At 40.2% G+C, this 22,462-nt stretch overlaps 1 protein-coding gene across 2 annotated transcripts; it reads right to left on the bottom strand.

Moving 5' to 3' along the window:
- Positions 1–215: 215 nt before the first annotated feature.
- has2 (hyaluronan synthase 2) lies at positions 216–18,479 on the bottom strand. 2 transcript variants are annotated; one of them, XM_036006620.1, is made up of 4 exons: positions 6,944–7,570; positions 4,545–4,646; positions 1,929–4,402; positions 216–226 (listed from the first exon to the last, which is right to left on the bottom strand). In XM_036006620.1, exons 1-3 carry the CDS (start codon positions 7,568–7,570, stop codon positions 3,473–3,475), a joined length of 1,659 nt encoding a protein of 552 aa, XP_035862513.1. In that variant the 3' UTR covers positions 216–226; positions 1,929–3,472. The 2 variants fall into 2 exon arrangements, with proteins under 2 accessions (XP_035862513.1, XP_031134267.1); XM_031278407.2 differs by lacking the exon at positions 216–226 and adding an exon at positions 17,767–18,479 and having other exon boundaries at positions 3,473–4,402.
- Positions 18,480–22,462: the final 3,983 nt, after the last annotated feature.

The following is a 22,462-nucleotide window of genomic DNA, read 5'->3' as shown; positions in this document are numbered from 1 at the left end:
TAGTTAGTGTTTCAACACTGCAAAAAATGTGAAGCCTAGCAATTACGTCCACGTTATATATATATTAAAAATGATTTCTAAACGTATTTATTGTTTTTGCAGTGTGGAACAGAACCTTAAGGGTCTTAAATGATATCTTACTAATTACAAAATCCTATAAACCACAGAATTATCTTACATAAATATGCTGGTTTTCTATTTAAGTACAAAAACATAAGTTCATCACCTCTCTTCAAATCAATAACTTATCTCTACAAGTTGCATTTTTATTGTTGTTATTGCAGACAAACCCCCCAGTTCATAATTTCACATTGTTTGGTCAGATAGTCAATGTCAGAACAGTTGAAAGCACAACAATTACATTTTTCTATTTTCCATTTTTCTTACAAAAACATGATGGTAGCTAAGCAAAAATAGAATAAAAAATGTTTATATATAAAATGCATTGAAATACAAAGTAATAAGAAGTAAACGGCTACAGCAAAGGGCCGACAAGGCAGAGAAATCCAGCTTTGACTTAATAAAGAACTGTGTACAAAAAAGGACACTTTTATATTTAATACCACAAACAGATCATAAATTACTTGAGACCTTCAGCATGCATCAGTCTTTGGATGGCATCCTAATGCCTTAATGCAATGCAAAGAGAACCACTGAGGTATTTCATTTTGATTACGTCAAGCATCATGCTGGACCACAGGAGAGACATAAAAGTGCATAAGAATTAAACTCATGTCTGCTCCTGGTCTTTAGCAAATACTGGACGCGTTTCATTCCAAAATTCTGTTCCCTTCAATCAAGTTATTCACATTCCTGTTATCAGGTAGTACTTTTCTCCCATTTGGTGCATCAATGTATTCTTCACACATTTTCTTTTTTCCTTGCAGTTCACTCAACACAGTGCAAGGAACTAGAGGGATGTAGCTTTCCTCAATACAGTATGTGGAGAAAGGAAGAGAGCAAGGACACATGGAAGGCAAAAATCCCATAATCTTTGGATTGGAACATGTCCACCTTGTCTACTTGGTGGTCATCATTCAACTTGGTAGAAAGAAATACATTAACAATAATAAGTGTTACAACCATTTCGCAACATATACTTATCATTTCTATAAAAAAAGAAAAGAAAAACAAAAGTCATTGTTTCTGTAAAAAGAAAACAGTCACAGCAGCAATGATACACCATCTCTCTTCTGGTCACATGGTCACCTGGTCACATGATCCGGTGGAGATTATATCTACCAATCAGTAATCAGTTTGAGATTCTTCACTTTGTAAACATTGAGAAAAATACTGCATTCACGTCTTATGGGAATAACAACAAGACATTCGAACATCGTAGATTTTGCAGCCTCTTACTGTAATAGCATGATTGGATACTTCTATGGATGTTGCAACTTTTCACATTCAACAGACATGTACCACAGCAAATCAAAAAGTGTAATGTCAAGCGCAAACACAACCTGCATAATAGCAGTGAATTGAAATGTAGGAGTTGCAATTATGAATTGACTTATACATAAAAAAAAATGTCTTCTGTAGACACAGATAACTACATGTATAATGTGTGAACTCTATGAGGAAGTATCTTTCCCATATGACATGAGTGCAACAAAAGAAAGAGAGCAGCTTTTCATTTTAAAGCCCTTTCTGAGCCTATTCACTCTTATTAAATTGAAACTGTAGCGCTTCTTTTCTTAACAACAATTCTTAACAACTTGTACTTAGATGACAGAATAGGGCGATTGCCAATGACTCCTAAAACCACATATATGACCGTTCCATAGGGTTAGAAAAACATCAGGAATTTGCTTAAAATGATTCGCGTGAAAACTATTAAAATGAGGACATGAGAACGTGACTACATCATGGAAGTTACTAAACAACGGACTTAAGTTCGTAAAGGTTCGTTAAATATTAAAAGTCACAGTTGACTTTTGGTTTGTCCTGTGTTTTCATTGACCTATCCACCACACCAAACTGCCTCCTTATGCTGACTTTTACTTTGTCACCTTACTGCCACTAGGCCTCCTAAGAACAAACTATATAGGTTGTTATAGGCTGCTAGCAAAATCAACCTATACAGTTGTTTACTGTGTGAGGACGGTCTGTTCTAAAACAATACACCAATGCATTCCCACCAGAGCTACAGTAAGAACTTTGAAGTTGTGGCATTACATCTTTAAACAGATATAACTTCAGTATAACTTCTTGTTGATTGTTCTGTTTATTTTAAATGGTAACGTGGCTAACCTCGCCTTTTCATGAGATCCACACAGACCATCCAGATACTTGCAGATTACAATTACACTAATTAGATAGGCAGTAGCCTCTCTTTTAGAGTTAACAATGTAATCCTTGACAGTGGAGACAGTCTGGCACTGCAGGGCACTGGTGGTTTTAGTTTGACTTTAACTTGAAGCTATGTGGTGTTGTTCCTAGTCAGGGTGTACAAACATTTAGTGGAGAAACAATTACGCTCTGGAGGTAAAATATTCTTACTGGTCAAGTTAAACCCCAATAGATAGAGATACAATCTACAGTTTCTTTGGCTAAGTTGCAATTGTTAAACTGAAGCCCAGTGAAAATGACATGGGTCACCCCGGAATTCCACCAGGTACAGATGCGCCGCATTCTGGCTGCGCTGTGGTTTTGTTCTATCTTCTGCCCTGCGTTATACCACACCAGGAGCATCTCAGAAGCAGTGTGTTTTGCCTGCCCGACTCGCAGATTTTGTTGTTTTGGTAATTTTTCCTGGATATTTAGGCTTCTACCGTAAAAGTACCATTTAGTCATGTTATGAACGACATGTATCAAAGATTTGTGGCTGTGTTTTAGTTGTAGTTAGTGTAGTGATGTGATATACGATGTGGAGTCTTTACAGGGTGTTTCTTTTGAAAATTGACCAAATGCTGTAGTCTTTCCACTTCCTGCCCAGCCTGTTGAATGCCTTGCGGCTCTGTCAATAATAGACCTACCCCGGATTTTAAGCAGTGCAGAGCAGAGAGCCGTTCTTGGATGCTTCTGGGATGGGCTGCATCGCAGCTGGTGGAATTACAAGTATTGGCTTGAGCGGCCACCATTGCTGCCGGCGGCCGTGGTGCCACCGGAACGCAGTGCAGATGCACCTGGCGGAATTCAGGGGTAAGAGGTAGCTAATATTATAAAGCCTAGCACTCTTCAGCTAAACGTGTTAGATTTAAAAAGAAATCTAGGTAAGCTACTTAGCTAGCATGCTGTTCCAAGGTTATTAATGAATGAACATGAAAACCAGCCAGTGCCATATATATATATTATTATACATTTTTCCATTCAAGTTTGAAAAGAACCATGGTTATTTGCCCATTTTGGTTGAACTTAAACCAATTTTGCCTCCAGAGCTGCTCCACATCTGAAAAACATTTGTATAACAACATCATGGATATGATGAAAGAGAGTCAAAGAGAGTTCAGTGGTAAATTATGACTGTTAGTCATACATCCAGCACCATATCATAGTCTGTTTCCTTCTTCCTCTTCCCACACTTATTTATGAGCACTGTATACAACGTCAACAGTATGACCCAGTAACTGGCATAGACGACTGCTCCTATGACCAGAACAATCTTCTCTGATTCAGGAAAGGGTTTTCTAGTCTGCAGGACAACTGTGTAGATAATCCCAATGAAGAGGATGGTGAACCAAACTGATATAGGAATCAGACCAATGAAGTTTGTCACTACCGTTTTCCTCCCAGAGGTCCCCCATCCAGACTTGTTGATTGTTGCTATTGCGAACATTTTGGCTGGCAACAGGCTTGACATGTATAGTACGGAGTAGAACGACATGAACACCATGACAATGTTACCTCTGAGGCAGCTGGCGAATGAGGCCTTGATCAGCGCCACCGCCTGCACAATGAGCAGAAACAACAGAATATTCCAGAGCCTTCCTTGGTAGAAGAGTTGGATTGCAGTGGCAATAAGGAAAAACGGGAAGAAACCTGTGATCACAGCCTCATAAGTCATCCATAGATGATGTTTGTGGAACCACATCGAGTTGTATAGCCATTCTCTGAAATATGACTTACTCCATCGAGTCTGTTGATTGAGCCACCGCAGGTATGTGATCGGCGTCTCAGTGAGACACTTTGATCGAGCAGTATATTTAGTTGCATACCCAAGGCTTAGAACTCTGTTCGTGAGATGGCGGTCATCTCCAAAACTGCAGTGGGATCCCATGAAAGTCTGATTGTACCAGTCCTCAAGGAACTCGTGTAGGAGCGAATTCCGGTACATTCCTAAAGGCCCACTGATGCACTGCACGCAACCAAAGTAGGACTGGCAAGCCCGTTCAATGTTGAAGGCCATCCAGTACCGAACACTGCTCAGGAAGGAGACCCACGACTCATACTTGTTTAGGATCTAGATGAAGAAGTGATAGGCATAAAGAAAAGGTTGGAGGTTTAACATGAACAATGTAATTGATATGAAATGCCTTGTTTGTAAAATTGGTCTTTCAAAGAAATGAGAAAAGATTATTTTTTTTTGTAGTATTGTAACCAACCTGCACATCTCCTCCAACGCCTCCCACCATAGGGTCTTCTTCCAGAACCTTCACCATCTCCACCGATGATGCTGGGTCCAACATAGTGTCAGAGTCACACACCTGAGTAAAACACACAAACTAAACAGTGAGTTACCTGTGTTTTAGGGCCAAAGGTTCTCTGTTACTGTCATGTAAAAAGGCACACAGCTTGGAGAGTTTTTCCTTATCCGAATCAAGGGTCTAAGAATAGAGGGTGTTGTATGCTGTAGATTATAAAACCCCTTGAGGCGAATGTGTGATATTGTTTGAGCTGTATAAATAAACATTACTTAACGTGGCTTGAATCTAAATAACAACATGGCCAGTGGATAGTCCTCTGCAACAAAGACTGACTAACCAAACCACCACCCTCTCTCCATTTTCTTCTATAAATGGTAATTTTTCTCCCTAACAAAATCAGGGGATGAAAACCATGGTGGTGGTGATGGCGCAGTGGATATAACACATGCCTTTGGTGTGGGAGATCTGGGTTTGATTCCGACTGCTATTCATCAACCGATGTGTCCCTGAGCAAGACACTTAACCCCTAGTTGCTCCAGAGGCGTGCAACCTCTGATATATAGCAATTGTAAGTTGCTTTGTATAAAAGTGTCAGCTAAATGACATGTAATGCATGTAAAGAAAACAAAGAGCCCAATCCCCATTAACAGATCACATCTGTTACAGGCTGAGCCTGATGATAGTAAAAAGGCATGCAACACTGTCCCTCCTTTGTTGAAGATTACTGGCAGCACTGCAGTGAGTTCTTTTAAAATCTCTGATTAACAAGAGGTTTCTGGCAGGCTGCATCCAGCTGCAGGTGTTAGACAGCATCATATCAAAGTGTTTATACAGTAAGCTTGAAGTCCCCTTTTTGTAATGCAAACTCATTAAAATCATTCTCATCGGGCGCCCGGATGGCTCGGTTGGTGGAGCAGGCGCCCATGTGTGGAGGTTTGCTCCTCGACGCAGCGGGCCTGGGTTCGACTCCAACCTGCGGCCCTTTGCTGCATGTCATTCCCCCTCTCTCTCTCCTTTCATGTCTTTGGCTGTCCTGTCAATTAAGGGCCTAAAATTCCCAAAAAAAAATCTTAAAAAAAAAATCATTCTCATCCATGTTATTAGAGTAATGAGGTTTCTCTTCAGTTTTACTCATTGCCCAAGAAGTCCTTTGGTAACACCACCAACTGAATTTTACAAAACAAATATGACATGAGGATGGAAGTTATATAGTTTCAATTTGATGGAATATAACCATGCCCTTGGTTCATGACTATACTATTTATCTCCACAACAGCCCATACTTTTTTCATCATTTACTGGGTACATTGAAGATAACAACAGGTTTCCTGGTACTTCATCAGGTTGTGTGTTACCAAGCTTGGCACTGTGGTTAATGCTTTAAGCTCCTGTTTATATGTTTAGTCACACCACCACACAATGTTAGCATCACTGTATTAGCCAGCCAAACACCCTTGGGAACTGGCTTTTTTTAAAGATATAATTTAAGTGTCATTAACATACATACAGTAGGTCTGTATCATTCAAGTTCATTTTTACGCTATTTGAGATTGTCCGCCAGCAAACAGATGCGTAACCTTTTTTTGACACAGTTGTGGGCCCTGACTCCGAATACCACTCATTTAGGTGATGTAACACTCAGCTCTGCTTTGACACTAATCAAGAGTTAATTTCTAAAAACAGATAAAAGCCATTGTAAAAACGAATAAACCAACACAACTGACATTCCCTTGAGTGCACAGTATAAAAAAACAATTTTTTTTAGATATCTTATCCAAAAAAAAAAACAACATAAATTTGATTGATATTCCCTGGATTGGACACACACAAAAATGTAAAAAAAAAAAAAAACTGAGATAGTTTTTCAAATGAACCCTTCACTTAGACATAAGCTACTGCCGCCCTTCTTCACGCTACACTTCACAACACGATGCACACAGCCACCGTCCGTCTAAAAGCAACACAAAAGACTCTTTGTGGACCCCATGTTTGGTTTGGCAGAGCCCCCCTTCCCTTCTCCAGCCATCTCTTTCTCCGTCTCTCTTTCTGTTCCCTTTCCTTCTTTCTTCAGCCCACACTGATGTCAGCTGTTCTTGTTTTACCTGTGTGTGTCTTTGTACATCCACAAAGACATACACACAGGCTCACACCACTGAATATTTTATCTGTTATATAATGGTGTCTAATTTGCACCACTGACCCTCTTCATTCCCCCTTTCTTCTTCCTCCTCCTTTTTTGTCCCTTTTGCATTCAATCTAGTTATTTCCACTATCTACCCTTCCCTCCTTTCACCGTTCATTCAGTCTTCTCATTTAAACCCCTCTACCTACACCCATTTCTAGTTTTACTGACTTACCTGCACATAGTCCATGCTCCTCCCCAGTGCTTTAAAGGCTGTATACATGACCTCTCTCTTTCCTCCCCACTTCTGCATGATGCACACACACTTGTTGTTCAGCACCAGCCTGGAGACCTGCTGAAGGCTCTCGGCGTAGCTCTCATCCGTCTCCTTGGGCCCCCTGCTGTGATAGTTACTCCGCCACACGTACGTGGCCGATGCGTCCCATCCCATGATCTCTTTAAAAATCTCCATCATGTACAAGTCATCGTCCGTGTTCCCGTCGATCACCATGATCACTTTGATCCCCGGGTACGTCAGCCTCTTCACCGACACCAGGCATTTCCTCAGGTAGCTTGGGTCCTCTTGATACGCCGCAATGCACAACGCCAAGGATTTATTCAGTTTGATCGGCGTCTCCAAGGACCGCCGCATGTTTCGATGTTCTAAGAGCGCAAAAAGGCTCTGGATAATGAGGTGGATGACCAAAATTGCGCCGTACAGCCCGAAAGATACGTGATTGCGGCTTGTGGTGAAGAACTGGTAGCCCATGATGTAGGCTGTGGAGATGCCCACCAGGAGGGACACGCCGAACATGGTTGTCCCACATATCCGCAGGTAGGTGAGGACTCTCTGACATCTCATCTAAGGACAGAATGTAGAGAAAAGGCTCACATTTAGTCAATGTAGTCCAAAAATGACTGGATTTTATAGTATTAATAAAAATCTGCTATGGAATGAAGTCATTTTATTCATATACTTCAACTAAACAAGAAGAAGAAAGTGACTTCCTGCAAACATCAGATGTCTATCCTATAATTTGGAAAGGTGAAAATGAAATATTTATAAAGTATTACCAGCAGTAGAAATTAGTGAGCTATAATAAGATACATGTGAGAAATGGTAATTCACAGCTTTTCAGCATACTCTTTTACGGCACACACAATCTTGCTTTACTACAACAAACCCAGGTAGAGAAAGCAGTACAGTTCCCCCTCCTTTTTTAGTCCCTTCTTCTCCCTCTCCCTCCCTCTACCCCTGCCCAAAATCCCTGTCTAAATGTCAGACAGTTGTGAGTAGCCAATTGTTCCAACTCTCACGCACACAACTTTAGTGTGGGTGGGTGCACATTACAAGATTTCTTGACCCAATTTACCAACAAGCTGGCTGCCCCAGCCAAAGTGCTCTCTAAATGCCTCATAGAGAAACTTTTTTTTCCATCTGTATTGTAAAGAAGGGGTTCAAAAAGATTTTCAGGCAAGGAACTCTGATCTAGACCATGAAAGATGATTCTGTGTTTTAATGTGGGGACCAGTGAAGAACATTCCCTGCTTTGCTCTGAGCGACGACATGAGCCCGCTGCATTAAATCTTCTGCTTAAAATCCTGAAGTTTGTTTCCAGCCCTCATTATGTTGCTACCGCCATCTGTTTGGCAGACCAGCGGAGACCCACTCAGCGTGGCTCAGCTCGGCTCAACGCAGAGCGGACCACCCTGTGATGTCATCTGTTTATATCTCCGTGGGAAGAAGAAGACAAAAGCCTTTTAGATTTTCTTATGCTGCACGTGTGCTTCTCCCCCTCTGTGTTTACCCATAAAAAGTACAAGAGTACATCACTTCTTGCACTAAATCAATACAAAGACAATGATGTACAGTGAAGAGATAAGTGGCATGATGTTATGTTGCTTTAAACATTATGAACATGCTTTAGAGCAGTGGTTCTCAATCTTTTTTCAATAATGTACCCCCTTTGAAATGTTTTTCAGCCAAGTACACCTTGAACAGTGCAAAACATTTTTGGTAGGAAAAAAAAAAAGCCTATGAAGATGTAAATGTTTAGAATCCATCACTGAATTCATTCATTATTAGAGTATAATTATTTTAGGAATTATGCAAAAAGAAAACTCACATACCACCTGCAGTACTCCAAAATTCCCCTAGGGGTGCTAGTACCCCGATTTGAGGGCGTTTGAACCTTTGACATTATTATGTCAAAGTATGCTTTTTCAGCGGGGAACTCTGACCATCATTTTGACACTTTCGGCTGCATTTTAAAATTTATAAAACTCTGTTTTTGGTGCCCCTGCATTTACAGAAGTGAGCTTTACAAATGATTTGTACTTTTGCATATTTCATCATGATATTATATTATGTGTAAGTTTAGTCAAGACGAATAAGACATGTTAATCAGGACAAGAGACAAAAGAAAAGAAGAGTACACAAAGGCCATCAGTGTTTGTGATTTGGCAAGAGTTATTCACACCACACCCAAACACACAAGACAGATGGAGGGAGGGAGAGATCAATGCAATTAGTGAAAAAATAAATAATTCTGAAGACTAAAGAGGAGAGGGGCAGAGAGAAGGAAATAAAGGATAACTAACAGCAGTTCACACTATGCAGAAAGGAAGACTGATATCCAGAAAGACTGCAAGAGAAAACATAGTTAGAGACACTGTGAGAGTAGCAGGGCAGATAGAGAGAGGCTAGAGGAATACACACACACACACACACACACACACACACACATACAGACACAGACAGACAGACACAGACAGACAGACAGACAGACAGACACACACACACACACACACACACACACACACACACACACACACACACACACACACATTGGCTCAGACATAATGCCTTTTTCAATTGATCATTGGATGAGAAGGCCACAACCAGTGTTGCAGGCCTCCTCTGGCACGTGGCAAGGCTTTTAACGTCAGCCACTCATTTACAAGGCCCCTGACACACACACACACACACACACACACACACAAATGCACATATAAAAGCTTATTACACCAGCTCTCTCTCTCTCTGTCTCTCTCTCTCTCTCTCTCTCTCTCTCTCTCTCTCTCTCTCTCTCTCTCTCTCTCTCTCTCTCTCTCTTGCCTGGTGTAATAACCTTTTATATGTGCATTTGTGTGTGTGTGTGTGTGTGTGTGTGTGTGTGTGTGTGTGTGTGTGTGTGTGTGTGTGTGTGTGTGTAAAACAAACACATTTTAAATTGTGTTAAGCTAAAAGTGTGTTTCAACTCATGCATGTATGTGTGTATAATGTTTTACAACTGTATAAGGTAGTGCAGAACAAACTCTTTCACCCTTGCTCTCTGCATCAACTTTGTATGAACTCAGTCACTGCTTAGGAGAATACATGTTTCACCATAAATGTGCAAAAAAGATGTACCTAATAGTTTGTGAATGTTTAGATTACATATGATATTGTAAAAAAAAATAATCTTTGGTATTAAGACAGGACGTCATCACAAATCTTTTGATATACCTCCATGACGTATTCTAGATGCAGATTCAGTGATTCAGTGCAAAAAGACACAGCTCAGACTTTGCTACTTGTTAGGATGTGTTGCTCTTCATAGCGTCATACACTCTCATGGGCGTGTGATCCAATAAAGGTCAAGACTAATAGTTAGCTCAGACTGCAGGAAGATTAACTGCAGACTATAAGACTTGGTCATGTTGCTGGTCCAAACTTGCCCCAGCCCCTGAGACATTAAGCCTCTAATCAGAGGAGTATCTGTGACAAGTGAAGGTGTCATTGACAGTAGTGTATATCTGTGTGGGTCAGTATATGACGTGCATCTGTGTGTGTGTGTGTGTGTGTGTGTGTGTGTGTGTGTGTGTGTGTGTGCAGGTTGAGGGTGTCATTAGCACATGTGGATGACAACACCCCAGCTTTCTCTTTGTTTTTGTGTTTTTTGGCATATGTGAGTGATAGAACCCCATCAATATCTGTGTGTGTGTGTGTGTGTGTGTGTGTGTGTGTGTGTGTGTGTGTGTGTGTGTGTGTGTGTGTGCGTGTGCGTGTGCGTGTGCGTGTGTGTGTGTGTGTGTGTGTGTGTGTGTGTGTGCGTGTGTGTTTGTGTCCAGCCCTACGGTGACCTTGGGTTGGATGCTTTAGCAGACTCACTCTCATCAACACCCTCATGAGTTAAATTTCCACTGGCTTTGTCTCAGAGATCATTTTATTCTCACGCACTGAACCCTCCAACTGTAACAGAAACTAGATGCCCACTGTTGCAGTATCACTGTGGAGCCAAAAGATCTCTGGAGACCATTAAAAACATGTGATCTATTTTAGTCATTTGAGCTATATGATCTGAGCTTTTAACCCTATTAAATAGACCTTTCATACTGAACAACTGTAACTGTACATTGTGTACTGTTATGCATAGTGTATTATTTAACTCAAGTATGTCACGTTATATCTTGTGCAACAGGACTTTACTGTGCATATACATAAAACATTTGTGTTTAACATATTTCCAGTATGTAAGGGATAACTGGCAATGAGTTGTTACTGACAAACCAATCTAAGAGTCCTGATGGGATTACCACAAATGTAAACCTCATGGTGGTACTAGAGGGGATGTCAGGGGACCACCAAAGTCAGTACGATCCATTGTCTGGGAACCATGAATGTGAATACAAAATTTGGGAGATTCTTTTCTGGATAAATGACAGCTTTGTGTTGCTAGAGTTAAGTCAGGTGATCACCAAAGTTAGCCTGATTCATCATGAATGTCCATACAAAATTTCATGGCAACCCTTCAAATAGTTGTGAAATTTCTGTTTGGACCAAAGTGGTGGAAACACCAACCGAGAAAATGTCAATGCAATTTATATAGCCATGCGCTAAGCTAATAATGTAGGATGCATAGACAGAAACCCTTTGTATAATATATTTTAATGGGTATAAGGTATCCATGCCGATATTTTCTAATCAATCTTTTAAGTTTTCATGTATAATTGTGTGTGTGTGTCAACATTTTGACATTGAATTGAGACTCAGATTAATCCTATTAGCGTTCCTGGGACATGGGAACCCTGTGTCCTTTAGTATAAGAAGTGATTTAGTATAGACATGAGAATTACCACATGTTGTAATAACTCTGTAACAGCAGATAGATGTCAGATATATTTGTTACTTGTCTGGGTAAATGTGAATGCCATTAGGTCTAAATGCTGGCCATGTGTGCATGTGTGCATGTGTGCGTGTGTGCGTGTGTGTGTGTGTGTGTGTGTGTGTGTGTGTGTGTGTGTGTGTGTGTGTGTGTGTGTGTGCATGTGTGTGTGTGTGTGTGTGTGTGTGTGTGTGTGTGTGTGCATGTGTGTGTGTGTGTGTGTGTGTGTGTGTGTGTGTGTGTGCAAATATGTGAGCTCAGCATAATATGTACAGTGTGTGTGTTTAGTCAGTGTGCGTACATGCACACAGGAAGAGATGTATGTGTATGAGCGTATGTGCGCTGCAGAGAGGAAGAGTTGGTTTGAGTGAACTCACAGGAGAGCAGTGGAATCCCTGTCAGCAGGGTCCTACTTCCAAGGCCTGAGAAGGGACATAAAATATAACAAGGCTTGCCAGACTCTGTGTGTGTGTGTGTGTGTGTGTGTGTGTGTGTGTGTGTGTGTGTGTGTGTGTGTGTGTGTGTGTGTGTGTGTGTGTGTGTGTGTGTGTGTGTGTGTCTTCATAAAGTAAGTATGTGTGTATGTGAATTTGTGTGTGTGTCATTACTGTATGCTCTGCACAGGCAGTATGAATCTAAAGCTGAGCCAAAAAAGACAGCTTGCCGGTCTGTGTGGAGCTGAGATAACATAAAGCTTACATCTTTATTTTATTGTGACTCAGCAGTCACTGACTAGAAGTGTAACATTCATAAATCAGCTATTCACATATAAAACTTGAATGTTGATCTGAAGAACAAGCCAGCTCACACCTGTGGCTGGTATACTGTACTGAGAATGAATTCTTAAAAGGGGTATAATTTAATAAACTGAGGGCATAGTTCTAACAATGTCATTATATGGATTTACAATATATAACAGGCTAATGTAGATATAATAACGATGTTTATGGTTTGCTAAAAGCCTCTAAGTGTTGATTCATTGAAGAAATATTGGACAAAGTCTACGTTATCACCAAGACAGTATTGGAAAACCAGACCTGCTGAAGTCATACACACCTTTGAAATCACAAACGCATGATGTTCTGCCAACAAAATGCACACATGCAAAAATGGAGAGATGCATAGCGAACAAGCAATGCACATATGGAACTTGTGTGTGCCTTTGTGTGTGTGTGTGTGTGTGTGTGTGTGTGTGTGTGTGTGTGTGTCTGTGTGTGTGTGTGAGCTGGGCAGGGCTGGAAAAGGCCAGGATGCATTTTAAAAGCATTAAATATGGAGATGGCCCTCGTGACAATTGTAGCAGGATGCAGGAAAAAGCTCACATGTTCAGAAGCAGATGATGAGGCAGCGGAGAGGGAGCGGCTGTGAAAGACTCCAGAGTTGGCTGCCAACTTATGCGAGACACACTCGACACCCTCAAGGCCGGCTCGTATACGTCTGCCCTACTTTCTTGAGCTGCTTTCTGTTATAAGGTCTACTAGAAATGTGTTATTTCTAATTTATCTTTTTTTTAAAAAAGAATCACATCTTAGTGAGCTGAGTCTCGAAAGATAATGTGAATGCAGTGTTAGTTGGCAAACATGTAACAACATAAATACATACAGTCATTGATGGAGTACTCTGCTGCTGGACTCGGAGTCGAGTCACTATTCTTTGGACTTTTGACTCAACTTGGACTGGCGCACTGATGACTTGGACTTGGACTCTAGGATTTATAAAATAGGACTCGGAAGTTGGATGAAGTTTCTGACTACTTTTATGTGTAACAGGCAGTGATGGAGTACTTGAGTCCTGGACTCGGACTCGGGTCCGACTCGAGTTGCTATTCTCTGGACTTGTGACTCGACTTGAACTCAGGTAATGGTGACTCGACTCAAACTCGACTCAGACTCATCTTTGGTGACTCGGACTTGGACTGGAACACTGGGGACTCAAGACTTGACCCGGACTTAACAGTTGGTCACTCGACTACAACACTGCATACAGTAGCCTATATTTAATGTATGGATATAAAAGCAACAACTGTCATGAATCTATATCTTAATTTTATTCATCTCATAGTGCTGCAGTCAAATGGATGCTGCACTGTACAATTGAACTGAAAGGTCATGGGAGCTTTCAAAGGCACCGCTAGGAAGTCGCTGACCCTCCCCACTCCTCCCCTTTCTTCTCCTCTTCCTTGTCCCTCTCATAAACCCTTCATTGGAATCAGGTGGACAGGGCCCCGGCTGACAGAGGTACAATGTTACAACATAACTTGGGAGTTGACTTTTACATTCCCTGTCTCTTTATTTCCTCACCTTCTGTATGCTATTAGAACCAGGTGGGATAAAGCTCCAACTGGCAAAGGCACAAAGGTTACAACATCCAAAGAGAGTGTTTGTGTTATCAGTTTCTTCGTTGTGTATCATCTCATTTTTCTACCACAGCAGTTGGGGGTTGCATCATTTTAGTTCTAATCAATTTTAAAGAGAAAGTGGACGGTAAAGCTGCAATGCATTATTTAATAAAACACTGGTAAATCTCAATATCAAAGCCAAACTACGCTGTTTGGTATTTTGGCATGTTCTCCTCCCTTTGACTCATCCCTTGCTCCCTTTTTTTTTGGTGAATGAGCAGAAGGAAGCGATGCAAACATATACTACACACAGGGTGTTAGAGGAAGATGGAGCGAGGAAGAGTTGCAAAAAAAGATGGAGAACAACAGTTTGGTATTTAGTAGTAAAGTAAAAGTAAAAGAAAGAAAGTGCGTTGGAAGGAAGTGAGTGAGTGAGTGAGTGAGTGAGTGAGTGAGTGAGTGAGTGAGTGAGTGAGTGAGTGAGTGAGTGAGTGAGCGAGAGAGAGAGAGAGAGAGAGAGAGAGAGAGAGAGAGAGGGAGGGATGGCAGACACCAAAAGAAGGAGGGGGGAAGGAGAGTGGTGGTAGACTTGGCTCAGTTCACTGCCAGCTGAGGCACTGGACTTACGCCACTGTGACAGGCTCCAAGATGTTCAGCCAAATCACAGATGTGTCTCATGCCTCCCTCTACAGCCACTCCTCTGTCTAGTTTTTTGTTTGGTGTCCTTCCTATACAGTGCATTTTCACAAAGACAGCAAAAGTGTTCACTGTGTTCATTGTATGAGGAAACGCTTCTATTTTGTTTCTCCTGATTCTGAAGGCCATGAGATGTCTGGCATAAAACGTTTTAAACTGTTTCTCCTTTTCTGAATCCAGCCTGTCTCTGTGATCCAACACTTTCCCTTATCTGACTACAGACAGTTATCAACAGTGCTCTAAAATAACTCCCTTCTTCCCTACATGGTAGAAATTTCTATTCTAGCACTCTGTATTATCATGGTTAATTACAGCTAAGAGATAACAGAGGCATGAAAACCTGTAGCGAGCCTGAAACATTAGGAAGGAAGCAAGGATGAGACTATGATTTGGATTTAAAATGTCTGACCTTTTGTCATGTGAGCTTTTCCACAAGATATACCATAATTTACATCATCGAAAACATCTAAAATGAAAATGTTCAGGAGCCAATTATATCTGCTGTGCAGCGAGCACAGCTTACTTTGTGCAGCTCCTGGGTTACTTTAACGTAATGCCTGGACCTGTGCATTAACATTGGCATCAGCCCTCCCTGTGAGAGCCTGTGACTCAGTATGAGGTAGTGGCAATCTAACTCAGAAACTCGCTGGCATCCAAATTTTCACTTTTACTGGCTGGCTGAAGCATTGCTTTACTACTACTTTACCGAGGGAACCTGGAAAGAAAACTGTGGCATTAATGCAGAATAGATGAGGTAGGTGGTGGTGTTGGTGTTGTGGGTTTGGGAGGGGCTGCACATATGCACTCTTTCCTAACTTCAGTAGTTATACCTTGCCAGCCCCAAGGCCCTATACCCTGTAGGACCCATGCTGTGAGCAGTAATGGCACGTGGGACTTGTTGTGAGCCCTAATGGAGAACAGCCATGGAATGCCTTCCTCTGTTAAGTAGTAAACTGCTCTGTGTGGAAGAACATCCTGTAGCAATGATGAGTCTACAGTGAACTGTATGACTGTGTCACCTATGGGAAGAGTGCTTTTCTTCCTCTTTTGGCATGACCAGCTACAGTACAGTAGGCAACATTCATGGACTACCCACAAAGCTGCACATAAGATTTAAATCTCGGTTTAAGTACTTTATGTTCCGCTAACAGGCACCAGAGATGGATTGCCTTTCTTAACTGTACAGTGAGCCAAATGCTCAGCGGAGGAACTCCCTCGAGGGCAGCGATTAGGGACAGTATGTTGGTATTAGTCTGGATACATGTCTGCATTGACAGAGGGTCCACACATGCACTGATTATACAAAGAACCTTTGTCCTGAAACTATCCTTTTTAAAACCTACACATGCATTTCAAAGTAAATGCTGATTAGTGTGGTAGCTACTGTAAAGGTTTCTCCAGAAGTACAGTAATACTGGACATATTTCTAAACAATTCACTGCAAAAGATAAACTAATGTGAAACAATGTGGTGGATAAACTGTATTTATGCTTCAGATACTTTTGGAAAAGCCAGAAAGGTTAAGTTCCTGCACAGTAGGGGACGTGTGGTACCTCTTACATTGACATATCAATACTGACACCGGACTAAATGCTTCATCGCTCCTTACAGGTGGATATCACCGTGGTTCCAGCTTGCACTGCGTGAGCATGAGAATGCATCAGGAAGAGATAAGCCAGGTCAGTAGGAAGTAAATTCCATGTGTAGGATAGAAAGGATGTGCTGTACATCATAATGTCAGGGATGCTTAGACATCCAACTCACAGATGGGCATTCCTTGTGTGGGTTTTATATTAGCCAGCAGTTGTATCTGCACACTGAGAGTGTAGATATTGTAGGCGGATGGAGGAAGAGAGTATGGCCAAAGAGTGTGACAGATGTTCATTTGCATTTCTGCATAATGTGTGTAGTGGGTGTGTGGGGAAGTTATAATGCCCACAATAAGCAAACAATGTGCAAACATTATGGCACCTGCATCAGCTTTCAGTCATGTGTGCATGCATCTGTACATTTCTGATCACTAACACAAGATCGGTGTGAAGATCAGAGGGGTTGGATGGACACTTCAGCAAGGTTAATGTCTGCCACCACTACACCCTGCCACTCAGAGTACATTATTATTATCGAAAATTAGTACATAGGTGTCTAAAACATAAAGGCCATTCAGTGTCCACGTGTGCGCAAATACCGGTCTTACACATGTGTCATCAAATTCCGCGCTCCACGCTGAACGAGTCCAAATCCAGCCTTCCCATTGGCTCACATACCTTAAAGAATGACGTACAGCTCTGCGACGTCATCAATTTAGTTTATTCTCAGGCTAATGACAAATGGCTCCGATGTGTAGGTTTGTATGATTGGAAGAGTAATCGGGGCCGGATATGTTTGGCACATTTTCACAGCTGGCACTCCTGGGCAAAGAGGAATGCAGCTGTCCGTGTCAGTTAGCAACAATTAAACTTTTGAGACAGATTTCTTCTTTTTTAGTTTTAATGTAATATCATTTAATGTAGCTATGATCTGCGGAGGAAAAAAGACGCAATTTAGTTTTTAAATGTAAAACCTTCCAGTAGTTTTACGCACGACCCGTTAAGGCGCATTAAGAGAGAGAAAAACGACTGTGATAGCTGCATGTCATGCCCCCCAACTTAAAGCTTCACGCCCATTATTGAGCTTAAATATTGAACATCCTTATTGTTTATAACTATGAAAGAAACCTCATATGTATAGGTATTCTAAATGTATTAAAATGAGAGTTTGGAGCATACACATGTCAACAAAAAAAATCATTTGAATGCAGTTAATTATAGCTTCTGATGTAACATTTATCCCAGTCTGTTGCAGGCTCACTAGACCAAAGGATCACCGGCCGCCTACCTTGAAGCAGCTGTTGTCCTCTCGGTAGTCCTTGGGAACGGATGCGGTCAGCTCCGGCGGCTATGGTACCGCTCCACAGGGAGAAAAAGTCTCGCCAAAGTTTGAAAGGCCACTTGTGTAGTAATGTGTCTCATGAATCCGCTGACATTGATCCTCATTAATAAGAAGAGAAACGTGCACGTTCCCCTAAGTTTGCTCAGCTAGATGCTAAAAAATATTCACGACTGGTGTCCTCACTAGTTTCTAAAAGTCTGTCTGCAGTCATTAACTCTACACCGCATGCTTCTTAGGTGCACAAACACAAACATCATGTCAGTAAACTTTGGCATCATTCATATAAAAAAAGTATAAATAAAGAGTAGAATATGCAAAAATGATAAATATTTTTCTCCATCAACGTCTGACAGCTTCATTCATATTTTCTAAGTTTGTAAAAAGTTACAAAAAAAGCCATCCTGGCAGCGTCAATCATGATCATAATAATAATAATAATAATAATAGTAGTAATTTAAAAAAAAAAAAATGACTCTAATAATTAAATGTGAGTCAGATCATTTGTATGTTGCTGTCTTGAGGGGCATGTAGGTAAGTCTATAGTTTCCCCAAGCATCCTGGTTACACAGAGCGCAGTGAAGTGGCCAAAAGTCTCTCTGCCACTGCTGTCTAATTCCTTCCAGACGGCTGTGTGTGGAGCCTCCTTTATGGCTGCTTCGGCTCCCAAACCCCTTTTACCGGCCTACAACAGATTGGCGTGTTGTTTTAATAAGAGGGGATGGTTTGGGGGGTGTAAGGAGGAGGGATATAGTGGAGAAGAGAGAGAGAGAGAGAGAGAGAGAGAGAGAGAGAGAGAGAGAGAGAGAGACTCACTCATTCAAACTCCTGAGGTAGCGACAGCAGACAGAGAGAGAGAGAGAGAGAGAGAGAGAGAGAGAGAGAGAGAGAGAGAGAGAGAGAGAGAGAGACATACACCCATGCCCCATTCAAACCTGAGAGCAGAGCAAGACTGTTGCATGCTCCTGAGAGCCAGTTAAAAACCTCCATGTTTTGTCTTTAATTGCCCTTAAACATTGTATAAAAACTGGCACTACTCAAAGTTTAGTACTGGGCTTTAGATTGAGCCAGTGTTATTTGCCTGACATTAACAATAATGCAGATGATCAGAAGTATCAATCCACTAAGTGAACAGCTGGAAGCAAATGAAGAATCCAAACACTCATCTGTATAAGGAGGGCACATGTGCACTTGGAAGCTGGAGCTTGAATGTTATGGAATTTCATTGATTCACTAAAGCGCCGTTCCCAACTTTGACCAGCAGGCAGTGCTGTGCATCACAGAACCCAGAGTCTGGGGTCTGAGATGAACAGTGGAATATCCAACCAAAATCAGGATTCATGTTAGGCCTCTTATCATGAGACAAAAGTGTTTATCATCATGGGCGCCTGGGTAGCTCATCTTGTAGAGTGCACGCCCAAATATAGAGGTGTACCCATCGACACGGCGGCCGCGGGTTCAACTCTGACCTGCTGCATGTTGGACAAATGGGGGTGATACAGTAGATTGTTCTAATTTCTGCATGGTCTTTGAATGATGGTTACTCCCTCGCCTTTACTTTGTGAGAAATCTGTACACACACATAGGCTATAAATTATATTATAAAATATGAGATCGGCAGTCTTCACACACATCATCTTCACTTTGTGACACACGGACACTGATTTCTCATGATTTCTGAATTAAATTTTCCTTATTTAAATTGAGGGTCTTGCATAATGGGTAGATAAAATGCCCATATATATTAGTTTTAAAAAAAATAATAATAAAAAAAAAACAGTTACACCCTCCTATTTTTTTTATTTTATTACATTTAAGATAACATTTCCATGTATGTCACTTCATGCCGGTAGATGACGCTTCAGTGCACTGCTTCACCGTAGTGGGTTGCCCTGGAGACTGTAGCTCGAGCGCTCAGAAATAAACGTCCAGCGCTTGAGAAAGACATCATTTCTGTATCTCCACTTCTTTCCAACCCACAGGTATATTTGTAATATGTATCAAAAGAGTATATCACCAGTACAGTTGTCTATATGATGTATGTGGTCATGTTCTGTGTAGAAAGGTTATTAGGAGGTGTTTATATGTATTTGCTAGCAGCTTTAGCTAGCGAGCTAGCAGAAGCTAGTTGAAGTTAGCCTGTCACGTCAGTGAAGATTCCGTTCTCTCGTCTTTCTGTACGGACTGTAAACAGTGTCGTGTTGATTGAACATCAGTATGTTTAAGTGTAACATGTAATGTCTATTAAGTCTCTCTGTACTTTGTATCATTTTGTTTGTATCGCGGTGCTCTGTTCACTATACATTTTGTTAGCCAGAGCCTGTCAATTATGGGGTGCCGGTTGTTCATTTAGCGCATTTTCCTCACATTTGAGACAGAAATTATATATATATATTATATCTAAATGTTAAATGTTAAATCTAAATATTATATCTAAATCTAAATGTTATATCTAAATCTAAATGTTAAATATATATCTAAATGTTAAATGTTAAATCTAAATGTTATATCTAAATCTAAATGTTAAATTTATATCTAAATGTTAAATGTTAAATCTAAATATTATATCTAAATCTAAATCTTAAATATATATCTAAATATTATATCTAAATCTAAATCTTAAATATATATCTAAATGTTAAATGTTAAATCTAAAACTTAAATATATATCTAAATATTATATCTAAATCTAAATCTTAAATATATATCTAAATGTTAAATGTTAAATCTAAATCTTAAATATATATCTAAATATTATATCTAAATCTAAATCTTACATTTCGATTTAGATATAATATTTAGATTTAACATTTAACATTTAGATATAATATATATATATATATATATATATATATATATAATTTCTGTCTCAAATGTGAGGAAAATGCGCTAAATGTGAGGAAAGTGAGCTAAATGTTGAAAATTCATCAGCTAAAAAATTGTAACCGAACTTTTACATTCGGCACCCCATAGTCAATGTTCTATGGAGGCTACGCCACCGTCAGTTGATGTGCGCGTGCCTGTAGACACACACGCAAACGGCAGACCGATGCGTTGTGTTGGTGATTGATTATCACACCATCACATAACCCGTTTTAATCTTAATATAGTATTCTTGGTATTTGATCTATGAAAAGGTTGTTTGTATTGTAATGTAGTTCATAGAAGTAATCCAATGTAGCCTCTGATCTGTTGTATGTGTTCACTTTAAAGGAATAATCTAACAGATAACAAGATAGCCATGTAGCTGGTGTCTACCTACTTGAATGTGCTATAGCAATTGTTTCAAGATGTAATATGATCTATAGTGTCATTTGTTGATGTACTTTTGATATATTATACCGTAAGACTAGGTATCTATTTCACAATTATTAATAATAGTTATTAATGGGTGTTGTATTTTATCTGATCTATACCAATGCTTTACATATTGGTTTGTTTATTGTATTCAGTGTAATTATAGACCATTTCTATATTATATATTCCATGTAATGGCTAAAGTTATGGTCTATTATCTCATAGTATCGAGATATTTATATAATTATAGTGTATGTTATAATTGTATGTGTTGTTAATTGTCCAGTGTCCTGGTGTGTGCTAGGCCTATCTGTTGGCATTGTTATTTAATTACTTTTTAAAAAGAAACTAAAACAACAAAAATAAGCGTCCAGCGCTTGAGAAAGACGTAATTTCTGTACCTCCACTTCTTTCCAACCCACAGTGCTATCCAGCCTGTGGCCTTGTACCTGCCCAGATACCCCTAGGTCTGAGGCCGGTAACATATACAAAGTCATTTTAGGCAAATTTGTGATTTTTGGCTACGTAAATAAAACTTAAATTGACAATATTGTATTGAAACCATATGTTTTTGCTAATCATAACGTCATATTTTGTGCTAACTGAAGAGCATCCTTTTTGCAAAACTTCACATTCAGAACGGGAGTATACTGTATATGAGACAAGGTGATGAATAGAAAAAGGGGCCTGTGGTAGGAAACCCCCAGTAGACCTGCATTGTTTATGTATGGTATAGTAAAAACACACAGTTCCCAAGCTCCAGTGGGTCTATCCCTGATTGTACCTGTCAGTGAGCAACATTATTGTCACAGGGGCCATATATTGTTTGGAGCCAAATGTACTTACTTTTTTTTACTTTTGTACAAGCTCATTTACACGGTACTTAAGTATTTATTTAAACAAGGGAATACACAATAACGTGCAGGCTTCCTGGAAGAGAGTGTAGAGCTAACACAGTATAGAACAGAGATGTCACTAGCATCCCAGGGACCTCAGTGGCGCTCATTAAGAAAAGGTAGTTTTCAGATTTTTTTAGTTTATTTGTAATTGAAGGATAACAAGTTACATTTTAGCAAAGCATGAATAATAATTTAGGGGCATTTCATTTCCTGTTTGATTATCAATGGGACATTTCACTCTGAAAACAGCAAGGGCTGATGGGAGAAAATGGTAACATGCTGTTAATGCCGATATTTAAGAACACCCATCATACACTGTGTGCTAAGAGTGAAAAGTTTGTTTGATTATTAAATTTCCATCAAAATCCACAGACTGCATAGTCATATGGACATAGAGTGTCCATATGGAAATACACACATTCTATATGTTCTATGTCTACTACTGTGAG

This window comes from Sander lucioperca, chromosome 10, assembly GCF_008315115.2.
Source record: "Sander lucioperca isolate FBNREF2018 chromosome 10, SLUC_FBN_1.2, whole genome shotgun sequence".
In the NCBI taxonomy this organism is placed as follows: Eukaryota; Metazoa; Chordata; class Actinopteri; order Perciformes; family Percidae; genus Sander; species Sander lucioperca.
Note: the sequence above shows the minus strand (reverse complement) of the source record. Positions and strands in the feature narration are given on the sequence as shown.

Excerpts from the sequence above, each read along its gene's own strand:
- has2 (XM_031278407.2), bottom strand. The coding sequence starts at position 7,570 with ATGAGATGTCAGAGAGTCCTCACCTACCTGCGGATATGTGGGACAACC. Across the intron at positions 4,647-6,943 it reads GGAGCATGGACTATGTGCAG|GTGTGTGACTCTGACACTAT; the intron begins GTAAGTCAGTAA and ends TGTTTTACTCAG. Across the intron at positions 4,403-4,544 it reads GCGTTGGAGGAGATGTGCAG|ATCCTAAACAAGTATGAGTC; the intron begins GTTGGTTACAAT and ends TTCTTCATCTAG.